The sequence below is a fragment of the Phragmites australis genome, chromosome 4 (genome assembly GCF_958298935.1).
Source record: "Phragmites australis chromosome 4, lpPhrAust1.1, whole genome shotgun sequence".
In the NCBI taxonomy this organism is placed as follows: Eukaryota; Viridiplantae; Streptophyta; class Magnoliopsida; order Poales; family Poaceae; genus Phragmites; species Phragmites australis.
Genome location: NC_084924.1, coordinates 49,573,756 through 49,586,331, shown reverse-complemented (window position 1 = coordinate 49,586,331; position 12,576 = coordinate 49,573,756). Strand labels below are relative to the sequence as shown.

Genomic DNA, 12,576 nt, shown 5'->3' with positions numbered 1-12,576 from the left:
GCGGAGGATAACCACCAGCCCCGTTTTGCTGCATGTCACGAGCCTGAGGTGAGCGCGCGACGTTCGAACTTGCGATGTTTGGACGCGAGTGATGTCAAGGTTGCGAGCGACCCGCCTGGCCACGCATCTTGATGCGATACATGCTCCGTGCGCTCTTTGTAGGATCCTCCTGAGCCTGGGATAGATCCCAACGCTGACCTGCCCCATTGCTCGTTAGGCGAATCAGCCTGGGATCCAAAGCCCAGGTGATTTCCCGCTGCATTTTCCTGTGCTTCCTATACATTCTCAATTAAAACATTAGTACCATGAATATTAGCCAATTGGTCATCTAACGATTCATTCCCAGTCTGAAGATTAGCCAAGGTTTGAGGAATGAGAAGAATTTCAAAGCACAATCGGGAACCATCATTAGGATGCAAATTAGAGAAGGAAAAAATATTCTCATCAAAGACAACGTCTCTTGAAATATAGACACGCCCTATAGACACATACAAACACTTGAAGCCTTTATAAAGATTGTTGTATCCAAGAAAAACACATTGTTTGGATCGAAACTGCAATTTGCGATTATTGTATAGACAAATATTAGGCCAACATGCACACCAAAAAACTCTCAAGGATGAGTAATCAGGTTTTGTATGAAACAAGTGTTCTAAGGGAATAGAAAAATTTATGACTTTGTTAGGAATGCGATTAATCAAGAAAGTGGCAGCCAAGAATGCTTTATCCCAAAATTTAAGAGGCATATGAGCATGTGCTAAAAGCGAAAACCCTACTTTAACAATGTGTCTATGCTTACGCTCAGCTGTGCCATTTTGCTGGTGCGCATGTGGGTAGGAAACAAGATGTATTATGCCAACTTTAGTAAAAAAAAAAGGATGAAGCTTTTCATATTCACCTCCCAATATGTTTGTATAGCAATAATTTTTCGATTAAACAAATGCTCAACAAGATGTTAAAAATCATGAAACTTCTGAAACACTTGGATTTAAATTTCAAAAGATATATCCAAGTGAATTTGCTAAAGTCATCAATAAAACTGACATAATACTTATATGTCCCAACAGAATCTGGTGTTGGGCCCCACACATCAGAGAAAATGAGTTCAAGAGGATGACTAGACACACTTGTGGATTTGGGATATGACAATTGATGACTTTTTGCTTGTTGGCAAGCAACATTATTGGACTGATCTAGACACAAGAGACTATGATTACTAATCATCCTTTGGACAATAGGGGCAGCAGGATGGCCTAGGCGCATGTGCCATCTATTAAAGCATGGTTTATTGACTCCAAAAACATGTTTTGTAGGTGGTATAGATGGAAAAGGGTACAATCCCTTCTGATATGTTCCTCTAAGGAGTGCTCGTCGTGTCTTGATCCTTGAGTAAAAAGAAATTATAATGAAACACTAGAAAGACATTATTATCTTTAGAGAGACGGTGAACGGAATCAAGAATTTTTGTAACTTGTGGAATATGAAGGATATTTTTAAGATCAAGATTGCGACTAGAAATATGAATAATAGATTGACCAATATGACTAATATTCATACCTGCACCACTTGCGGTGTGAATCTGATCATTGCCGTTGTACTTGTCCTGGACCGCCAGCTTCTCCAATTCTCCAGTGATGTGATTAGTAGCACCCGTGTCGGTGTACCAGTTTGTGTCCACTGAGTAGGAGTTTGTTGCAGCAATGGTTTTTCTTTCTTCAGGCACATAGTTCTCATCATACCTATGCCAGCAATCTGAAGCAATGTGCCCCTTCTTCTTGCACACTTGGCAAGTACGGCGGTTGTTGACGCTGCCATTGTTGGTGCCACGGTTGTAGTTGATGCACTGCTGCTACTGTTGGTTACCGCGGCCGAGACCACCGCCACAGCCACGACCACCACGCCCACGGTTGAAGCTGTCACGTCTTGATCCACCACGTGACCCACGTGTAGCGGCGTTGACAGACGAGGAGGAACTGCCCTATTGCAGATCAATCCTAGTTTCAGAACTCAAAAGTTGAGAGTACAATTCCTCGATTGAGATGGGTTCAACTCTAGTTACAAGTGCAAAAACTAAAGGATTGAATTCAGCATCTAGCCCATTAAGGATATAGGCGACCATCTCTTCATCATCTAGCGGCTTTCCTGCCGTCGCCATCTTATCTCCAAGAGACTTTATCTTGCCGAAGTACTCAGAGGTGCTCATGGTTCCCTTCTGCGCCGTCGTCGGTGCGAGGCGCACGTTGATTGCACGTGCACGAGTTTGAGAACCAAACATATCTTGTATCATTCTCCAAGCGTGAGCTGTCGTCCTTGTAGCAACCACCTGCGACAACAGGGACGTGAAGAGGAACCTAAGGACCTATTGGTCAGTGGCATACCACTCCTCATATGCAGGATTTGGAATCTTGACATCCTTATCTGCAACCTTCGATGTGATCTTAGTGTTAGGGGCGATGCTTTTGCCAGTTATGTAGCCCTCAAGCAGCGCACCCTGGATCGCAGTGAGGACTTGCGCTGCCCACAACGCAAAGTTCTGTCTCGTGAGCTTTTTCGAGACATGGACGCCATACAACGGTTTGAAGGAGGAAGACCAACTAGTCGACGTAGCAACCTAGTTCTTTGTGGCTCTGATTACCATGAAAGAATTAGATGTGCGAAAGTGTGGAAATCGCTCGGTGGCAATGTTTCGTGTTATCTTTTGTGAGGAAAAACTCCTCACGTGGCTTGTACATATATAGGTGTAACCGATAGGGTACGACTTGATTTACAAGATAGCTATACAACGGACCAACCAAATCTAAACTAACAAATTTAATCTATACTATGCCTTACCCTGGCTGATCATATCTATCACCAAACAATTACAGATGATTACAAGAGATTCGGTGATTACGTTCTTTATCTCTAATAGCCTCCACCAGCAGAAACAACAAAGATCAATGTAGATGTTGCAATTGCGACAAACAATAATAGGGGAGCAATAGCCACTATCTGTCGTGACTCTTCTCGTATCTACTTAGACTCCTCAGTTGTAGTATTTACAAGCATAAGCAACCCAGCTACCTTAGAGGCAATAGCATGTCACCTTATCTCTCGCGCTTGACTTGGATGTTAGAAAGCTCCACATCACGGCCGATGCAGCTAATGTGGTGCATGACATTAATGAAAGAAGCTCCTGCAAATATAGCTCTACCCTGTGGGAGATTGAAATGCGATGGTCCTCCTTACATAAAACCTTTTTTTTCATGAAGGAAGAATTTTTTTTAAAAAAGACATCAGCTTGCTAGGACTGTTCTTTCTCTAGATCATGGTCGTCATATTTGGCCCTTGAAGACTTTAGACCCTTATATTCTACCTTTTGTGTTAATTAATAAAATAACCACCTTCTCTAAAAAAATCAAATGGAGTAATAATAATATCTTTCTTTATCGGATAGGAGGTGGCAGTAAAGCACCCAAGCAGCAGCTGTCTTGGACTGCGAAGCCGAGGAGAGATGGTGTTCCGCTCCTGCTCCGCCACCCCGCCTCGCTCCGCAGCTCCGTCTCCGTCTCCTGCTGGGCGACAGCGGAGGGGGGCGAGAGCCGCGGCTACGAGAAGGTGGCCATGGACACCCCCGGCGCGTACAGGCTGGTGGACCGGGCGCCGTGTGTCGTATCGGGAGGCACCGACGAGGGCGACGAGGCCAGCATGCCCTCCCCGGAGGCGCTCTCCGGGACCACCGACCGTCCCAAGAAAGGTTACAGTCCCTTTGAGTCCACTGGTTAATTCAACGGCTCATACCTGTAGCCAATTTAGTAAACCACGTTGCTTCTTCATTCATGCTGCCTGTAGTAGTGTAGTGTACTATTTTTTTCAGCTTCAACAAATTCGGTTTCTTGCCATTGCGCCATCATTTGACCTCAAGGGATTGGGCGAGACACTAGCATACGAGTATTGAACAAGGGGGCTAAGTCCTAGTTAAAATGTCTGCCTTGGGATAAACTTATGAATTCAGTGCATGCATCAATCATGTTCATGTCAAAGTAGATTTGGCTAACTTATCCTGTAACCCGTGATGCTTGTATTGTTTTGCTTCTCGGTGCAATATATTGAAATTTTCACTTTTGCTAAAGCTGAGTCTGTGTGCACACTACAGGTAGTGGGGGAAGTACAGGTATCGGGAATTTTGGCAGGTTCAAGGCGCAGAAAGTAAAATCCTTAGTTACGAGATCAACTCACCTCAAGAGAGAGAGTTTTAATCGCGCAAGCATCAACCGGTCTGATGAATCTACTTTTTATGATGCTGATGAAGACGAAAGTTTTTTTGAAAGAAGAAAGGATGTTTCGGACTTAGGTCTGTTTTGTTGGATTTTTTCTGACTTCTGCTTCTCAGAAGCCTAACCAAACAAGCTGCTAAGGAGTTAGTTTTTAAAAAGTTAAAAAACTGGTTTCGAATAAAATAAACTGAAAACTGAAAAACCGATCAAAAGAAACTTTTCTGATTTTTGATGTGCTGAGAAGCTAAAAAATTATTGTAATATTTAATAACAAAAAACCATCGGCCATCAGCTAAAACTAGAAACTAACTTTTCAGCCCAAAAGCCAAAAAGCTCAGCCCAACCAAACATAGCCTGAGCACGACGTGAGAAGCTGAGCAGTAACTCCAGGAATGAAAGTACCAAAAGGCCCTTTATACAGTGGATTTTTCAGTCGCAGATCTTTTAAGGAGATTAGCTGCAGCGATGAAATTCTAGGTGCATTGAGAAATTTTAATTTCCCTCGTCCACCACATGTTCAGGTAAATAAACTCAAAAGAAAATTCTTTACTTGGGGGAACATTAACATTTTTGTTTTCTTTCTATTGTTGTGAGTCCTGAATTTCTGTATATGTGCATTTAATCCTGTGGAAAATCATCAGTATCTAGGGGCATTAATTACTAAAATGCTGAAGTCTTTCTCCCATGCACATATGTGTGCCTGAACATATTTTTTTCTAAATGGCCCGATAAACTATTTTAGGCTATGGCGTATGGTCCTGTCTTGGAGGGGAGGAGTTGCATCATTGCAGATCAAAGTGGGTCTGGCAAGACATTGGCATATCTTTGCCCTATAATACAAAACTTAAGGAAGGAAGAAGTTCAGGGGCTCCACAACTCATCCCCTAGGAACCCCCGAGTGATAATATTGAACTTGCTTCTCATGTATGTTACTTGTTAAACGTAACACTCCCTCTAATCCCTCTGCATTGATCACAAACCGATATAACAAATCCCAGCGTATTTGATAACTATATGAGGATTGTGTTTTCTGTTGCCAGATTGAGACGTGCAGAAAGGTTGAGAATGTGTTGAGGCAGCTTGACAGGAAAGCTTCGCAAATCTAAGTTCTTCCTTCCATGCTGCGTTGGAACGTGCAGTGCGTCTAGAGCCCAGAGGGGATCTGAAGGAGAATTCCTCCCTGAATCCTTACAGAAGTTGAACAGACATCTGGGATTCTGTAGGAGCAGTTTTGCTGTATGCAATTGCGGCCTAAACAGGATCATTTGAGTTGCATTCAGATGTGCAATTGGTAACTAGAAGGGGTAAGGGTGATTTGCAGGTAAGCTGAGAAACGTAGTACTCCTAAACCGGAGACAGTCGGGTTCTCTGGGCTAGTCGCGGACGGTGTGGAGGAGGTGGACCTGGGCGTTGTGGAGGAGGGCGCGGGCCTGCTCGTTGGCGGCGTCGCGGGCGCGCAGCTCCCGGATCATCGCCTCCCAACGCTCCACCCTCTCCTTATGAATCCTGCACAAACCACCATCACATTCCCTGATCGGTTGCTGATTCCCCCACGAGCAAACGGGTGGGCAAGGGAAGGAAATGGTACGGTGATGATTCTTACGAGCAGAGGCGGTCCTCGAAGTCGGCGGCGAGGTCCTTGAACAGCGCCCGCCCGGTCTCCAGCATCTCCGACACCTGCACGCATATATCAGATCGCGTCTCAACGCCATCCATGATGCTTCACACTTCGTGGTTGGGAAGGTGAGGAGGAGGGAGGGCGTCACCTGACGGGTGAAGTTGTCGATGGCCAGGAGGATGCGCTGGACGTGCTCCTCAGTCTCCGCCGACCCCACCAGCTCCTCCTCCGCCACCACGGCCATCTCGTCGCCGCCCTCCGTCTCCGTCGCGGCCGCGGTCACGGCGACTCCTGCGCTCCCCTGGCTCGTCGTGTCCTCCTCGTTGCCCTGCACCGCACGCCACACAACAACGACGACGACGACGACGAGGTGGTTAAGAATTTCGAAACCAAATCCCTCAATGATTACAACAAACAAATCGGAGTATTCGCGTTGTGTAATTTGTAACCCCGATTCAACTCAAAGGTGATCATGAATCCACATTTGTTCAAGTGAGGCTTCGAATTCAAAATTCCGGCCGAATCAAAACACCTAACAACCAACCCAGGTAGCGATTAACGAACCCCAAAGCGAATCGCGCAGGCAGTACGCAAGCAAAGCAAACGGCCCCCTCTTACTCGATCAATCGCAAGCAAAACACACAACTCGAATCCCCGACTCCACATGCGTCGGAACCAGACCTCAACTCCAAACTCAGAGATCAAAACATCAACCGCGGAGGCGCGGAGAAACCCCAAGTCGCAGCGGGCCGCCAAGTGGCCAAACAGGCACGGGGAAATCGGAGGGAAAAGGGCGCTCGGGTGGAGGTAGCAGTAGCGCTCTTACCATGGCGGTGCGCATGCGCTTGCTGGTCTCCCTCCCCGCCTCCATGCGCACCTCGCTCGCCGCAGGCCGCACTGTCGGCGGAAGCAGCAGCGGGGTGGAAGAGAGAGAGAGAGAGAGAGAGAGAGAGAAAGCTGCGGCCCAGTGGGTGCGTGTATATAGAGAGGCGACGCGCTGTTGGGCTTACGTAAATTTTAGCAAAAAAATACAAAATTAAATAACATACATAAGTGTATTTATCGAAATAAATAATATATTATCATATTTATAAATTTAATATCCGTATTCAACGCATCATTTTACCGAAAATGCATTTTCGGTACACCGTACGCCGAAAAACCTATATTTAGCATACCGTGTGACGAATACAGCACTGTAATTCGTATTCAGCACCCGCGATTTTTTAGCATACGGTGTATCAAAATTTCCTTCCTGATTCTTGAATCTCTGTGCTAATATGTTATTGCGAGAGATTATAGATAAAACTGCAGAATTATTCCAAAACATATCTAAGCCACCACTTCTCCCATAACTAGGCACAACAAAGCTATTGTCATAACCCAAAGTATACCTTAAAATTTCCACCCGATACTTTGCAATTTGAGTTTCTAAGATGCACAACACAGGTGGGGCAAAATCCTTCGCAGCATCGTGAAGCTCCTTTACTGTTGCGGGGTTGCCAATCCCGCAACAGTTCCAGCATAAGGCTTTCATTGTGCCCGTGGAACTCCTCAAGGGAGCCCATCGTTTCAGCGAAGATGTCCATGGTGTCGGTACCCTCCATGCGCTGGCGCTTGAATTCTCTAGGTTGCATGTTATCCCCTTCACCAAATACTGAAGTCGGGTTATATTCAAAAGCCAAAAAAATCTGCTCAGATTTTGAAGATCCCGTCTTATGAATCTGGTTCTGCTCAACTTTGCATTCCTTTGATAACCTTTTACGAAAAAAATTCCCCCTTCATCTTGTTCACCCAAGCTACGACCAGCTCCAGCAAGAGGAAAAACATGTTCATTCTCGGACTGAGGAAAACCAACAAAATCATCCTGTAACACATTTTGACCTTGGCCACTAGGATTCTGAGAAATCATGGTGATCTGAGCATACTGCTCTTCAAAATGTAGACCTTGAACTAAATTCTCAGGCAAACCTACACTGTCATCCTTATTGTTTTGGATGAAGAAAACCTTTTCCTGAATCTCTTCCCCTGGTTTGGACTGTTGCTTTAGTTCTTCATGTGAACCAAAAGCAGATCCTCTGGAAGGTATATTTCCAACATCAACATTGTTGCCTGATGATTGCGAGACAGTAGCACCCACTACCCATGTTCTATGTTCATATTTATTAAAGGTTGGTGCCCTCAAATATGTACAAAAACGAAACCATGTCCATCCCTTTGATCTGGACTGCACATCCTATCAGAGTGTCCTATTTTGCCACAAAAGAAACAGAAGCGAGGAACTCGCTCATATTTTATATCAAACCGAGAGATCTCTGTTTTGCCTTTAGGCCTTAATGCCATCTTTGGCAGCAAAGATTTCTCCACAGGCCAATCCCCTCTTATCCTGAAGAATTCACCATTGGTCTTATAATTAGCTTCCACATCCACCTCCAGAACCCTGCATAGACGACGTCCGAGGCTATAACCTATTTCTTTTGTCATCCAAGATTGTGGCAGATCGTAAATTTGAACCCATAGCGGAATTGTTTCCAGTTTCATTTCTGATAGCCTCATTTTTCATCAAAAGGGGCAACAATGAGTGCGTCACCCCTGTGGCACTAGGGACCTCCTCGTAAAATAAAATTGTAATCCCCTTCACGATTAAATTCAACCAAAAACATCTGACCTTTGAGAACTTTATATTGCATTTGTTGCCTTAATCCCCACAATCTCGCCATATCCTCAAACAGACCACGGATACTGAAAGGCCTGCTCGAAAGAAAGCACACAACCATAAGTCATGGTGAAGTAACCTCTTTTTCGACCTCCTCGATATCCACCTCAATTACTTCTTCCTCATTGAGTTCTCGATCTGAATCTCTATTCCGAGTCTCCTAGATTTGTTCTTCTATATCCTCCATCGCCAGAAGAAGCATTCCCTTTTCCTCCGCCATAACACCTAAAGCTCAGCAACCACATAACGTGATTTTGCAAAGAGACAGAAGAACATATTAGCAAACGTAATCAGTTCGATGGAATGGAATGTCTTGCAGTTAACTCCTCCTGATCTGGATCTCAAAACGGTGAAGAAAAGAGTCCTAGCCTGAACACTCGAGAAGGCAGCCAATACCGCTCCTCATCTTTTTTGGTTAGGCTTTTTGTACCGGCGACGCGACGTTGGGTTGGGCCGTTGGGCTTAAGTCGATATGGGCCTGGTTCCAATTGGTTGGTGCCGGACCACCGGTGATGTGCGCTGTTGGCTCATGCGTTCAGAGAAAACCTGGGCTGCACACGGCAGCTAGGGATGTAGGCCGTGATGGACCAGCATCTTTTATTGTAAAAAATGTGGCCCAATAGGCCAGTAGCAACTTGAGATTTTTTTATTTTAATTTTTCAAATTTAGCAATTTTAGGATGCCGTTTGAAGAAATAGTAACTATAGGTGTCTGTCACCTGTGGAAAGGGTAAGATGCAGAACCTTTCAACGAGCGACATGTTAAAAAATAAAAATACAATATTTTATTACTCTCAAAACTCAAAATACTATATAAATAGCTATGGAATTTTTTGAAAAAAACATCATGTTGTAGAGAATGTTATCATGTAGCTTTCACAAAATTTTCAGCTTAAAAAGTTACGTGTACAATGAGAAAAAAACAAATTTTAAGGATGTTAAAATTCGTACGTACTTAGCTGAAATTTCCTCTTTTGGTGTCTTAACGTACGAATTACTTTTTGAGCTGAAATTATTATGAGAGCTAGACAGTCCATCATATACACCATAATTTTTTTCAGAATTTTTTATAATTATTTACATAGTCTTTTGAATTTTGAAAACAGTGAAATACTGTATTTTTATTTTTTTTTTAATTATTTGTCAGGCGGCAAGTTTATTTTTTAAAACATGCCATGCTGTATTTTCAAACGGACGTCTAAATCTGTTAAATTTGAAAAATAAAAATAAAAAAATCGCAACTTGATCTGTTTCTTTCGTTCGGCTCAAGCTCCTGTACGTGCACCGCCATCGTCAACGAACTCGCGCATCGTTGCAGCGACCTAGCAAGCTGTACGCGGTCCAGTCAAAGTCTTGCGCCGACCTACTCTCTTCATCTTTCATTTGTCCGACCCGTATCTCATATGATTACGTAACTGTTAATTATTAAGCTAGCATTCAGGCATGCAGGCGTACTATATATCTTCGACCGGTCGCCGTCGTCGTCGTGCATTGCCCAACCTGGGAAGCAGCTAGCTGCTGCCAGAATTATGACTTGTCCCCCCTCTCCTTCAGTAGAACTCTCTTAATTAGCTCGCCTGGTACTCATATTAAGTTAAAAAACAACTTTTCAAAGTGTTGAGATGTCATTATATATAACTACGTGTTCACTACAGTCGACGAGAGATACTCTCCAATATATTCCATCCTGAAGTAACTGTCGCAGGTACAAATCAGTGCTGATCGAACGTGTTAAAGCCAACACGTGTCTTAATTCATATAATTATTAGCTCTAACATCAGACATATCTAATTGCATATGCGTGAACGTGTATCTACGTTCTGTTAGAATATATGGGCTTAGCCTATTATAATTGTATAATTTTAAATAAATCTTAAAGTTTCAATCATGTAAGAGAGGTATGTATTTTTTTCATCCCACCTTATTAATGAAAGTGGATGTAGATCAATTTAAAATAGTTTCTCTCCTCTACTCACTTAGCATATGTAGATAAGAGTACTAGAAAAGCACCCAGGCGTGCTCATCTCGCCATGGCCTCAACTAAAAAGGGTTTCTCTTATCTACATTATCGTGATCTACTTCGACTACTTCGTCTTTGTCATCACCTACTGGATCCACATTACTGTGGTTTCTGCATCGACCACTTCATCTTCATCTACTGCATCGAATATCGACACCACGGAGATATCTGCATCTCACGTCGTCATCGAATACGTATGTAAATCCTACTCGAGTACCTAGTCGAGTACGTCTGCTAGTCGAGTACGTCTGCTAGTCGAGTACGTCTGCTAGTCGAGTACCTAGTCGAATATCTTATGAGGAAATACACTAGTCGAGACGTGTTGAGACTTATCAAATCCTATTCGATACTAGTCGAATTTAGTCGGAACTAGTCTGAGCTAGTCGGAACACAGTCGTTATTGATTATTTGCATCTGTTCTTGTTCATTTTATATTAAAAATTAAATTAAATCTAAAAATAATATTACTTGTAACCTGCTTGATGACATCATCTAGATGATCGGTGATGAGAGAATTAATTGACGTATAGGTTCTTGTTAGTGAAGATGAGACCGTACGATGTGGTCGTGGTTGTAGATATGTAGTGGACGCCAGCACGATGACGTAGCTCGGTGGAGGAGTGGACCACGTGAGAAAGCAGTCAGTCGACATAGTCGTTGTAAGTGTTGAGATGTCATTATATATGACTACGTGGTCACTACAGTCGATGAGAGAGACAATACATTCCCGAAGTAACTGTTGCAGCTTGCAGGTACAAATCATTGCCGATCGAACACACTTCTAGTGATTAGCCAGTATTGCTGGGTGACAATCTCGAAAAAATAGGTTATTTGGTTAGCTGTATTTACTGATGGTGCTTGGCTCCTAAGGATGAACCGCAACTCTTAAGCATAGAAGATAAGCCCTCCGCACAAAGCATGAACAAATATGGAGAAATTGGGTCGCGCTGTCTAATGCCTCTAGAAGTTTTGAACACACCAGAGAAATTGCCATTAACTCTAACAGAAAAGGTCACTGAAGTGACACACTTCATGATCAAACCAACCCATTTCTCTGAGAAACCGAGTGTTAGCATAATAGATTTAAGATAATTCCATTCAACTCTGTTATAAGCTTTGGTCATATCTAACTTTATAGAGCAAGACCCCTTCTTTCCTTTTTTTCGTCGTGAGGGAGTGTATGCATTCATATGATAATACATTATCAGAAATTAAACAGCCCGACACAAAGGCACTTTCTCCTCTGAAATAATCTCATACAGAATTCCCCTTAATCTATTTGCCAATGCCTTTGAGCATATCTTGTACAGGACATTACAAAGTGAGTGCAAAAATACGGCAGCATCCAGGCTCGAGAGCGAAGCCCAAATCAAGCTTTGCTACTTAGCCTAGCCCGATGGATGACCTCTGAGCCTACGCCGGTCCATGCCGATTTGTTGTTGGCGTCTTGTTGGCCATCGTCCTGTTGAGATGCCGGCTTCCATGCCGTGTTGGTTTGCCTGTGTTCCGTCGATCTGCGATTGCGAGTTTCACTGTGGGTGCCAGCCATCGAGCTGTTGCGCCAGCCCTGGTAGCTGCGTTATGGTCGATCTATTATGGGTGCCAAAGCTCCGCGCTTGTGTTTGTTGCCGTTTACGAAGGATTCCGTTGTCGTCGCCGTTGAGCCGTAGACTGTTCTTCTGTGCCTACGCACCATGGTGATCCGCTGAAGGTTGAGCCGCACCTCGTCGGGCTGGCACGGTAGTGGTTTGGTGTCGCAATTCATCGCTGGTGTGACCTCCCGTGTTTGTCATGGTTGTTTTGTTTTACTGATCAAATTGAGCTCCGGCCGGTGCTTGCATCGTGGACGTACAAGTGTGCATGCTCTGATCGGTTGCTACTATGAATTCACTGAGACAGCACATAGAGCTAATCAGTAAACACATCACTCTCTATACGCAGGATCACATAACCACTCTAGTACAAAT

The 12,576-nt window shown here is 43.9% G+C and overlaps 2 protein-coding genes and 1 non-coding gene across 3 annotated transcripts; 1 reads left to right on the top strand and 2 right to left on the bottom strand.

Moving 5' to 3' along the window:
• Positions 1-1,999: 1,999 nt before the first annotated feature.
• LOC133917242 (small nucleolar RNA Z247) lies at positions 2,000-2,137 on the bottom strand. The gene has a single exon (XR_009909645.1). It is a non-coding gene; the product is annotated as a small nucleolar RNA Z247 (small nucleolar RNA).
• Positions 2,138-3,397: 1,260 nt separating this feature from the next.
• Positions 3,398-5,301, top strand: LOC133914920 (DEAD-box ATP-dependent RNA helicase 50-like). Its single transcript, XM_062357881.1, has 3 exons — positions 3,398-3,736; positions 4,136-4,333; positions 5,297-5,301. Exons 1-3 carry the CDS (start codon positions 3,604-3,606, stop codon positions 5,299-5,301), a joined length of 336 nt encoding a protein of 111 aa, XP_062213865.1. The 5' UTR covers positions 3,398-3,603.
• Positions 5,302-5,569: 268 nt separating this feature from the next.
• On the bottom strand, positions 5,570-6,836 carry LOC133917121 (uncharacterized). Its single transcript, XM_062361107.1, has 4 exons — positions 6,701-6,836; positions 6,023-6,202; positions 5,860-5,933; positions 5,570-5,762 (listed from the first exon to the last, which is right to left on the bottom strand). The coding sequence occupies exons 1-4, from the start codon at positions 6,743-6,745 to the stop codon at positions 5,630-5,632; spliced, it is 432 nt and encodes a 143-aa protein (XP_062217091.1). The 5' UTR covers positions 6,746-6,836; the 3' UTR covers positions 5,570-5,629.
• Positions 6,837-12,576: the final 5,740 nt, after the last annotated feature.

Bases quoted from the DNA above. Each gene is read 5' to 3' on its own strand.
- LOC133917121 (XM_062361107.1), bottom strand. From the start codon at position 6,745: ATGGAGGCGGGGAGGGAGACCAGCAAGCGCATGCGCACCGCCATG. The intron at 6,203-6,700 runs GTAAGAGCGCTA...CGTGCGGTGCAG, and splicing joins AGCGCATGCGCACCGCCATG to GGCAACGAGGAGGACACGAC. The intron at 5,763-5,859 runs GTAAGAATCATC...TGGTTTGTGCAG, and splicing joins TTCGAGGACCGCCTCTGCTC to GATTCATAAGGAGAGGGTGG.
- LOC133914920 (XM_062357881.1), top strand. From the start codon at position 3,604: ATGGACACCCCCGGCGCGTACAGGCTGGTGGACCGGGCGCCGTGTGTC. The intron at 3,737-4,135 runs GTTACAGTCCCT...TGCACACTACAG, and splicing joins CACCGACCGTCCCAAGAAAG to GTAGTGGGGGAAGTACAGGT.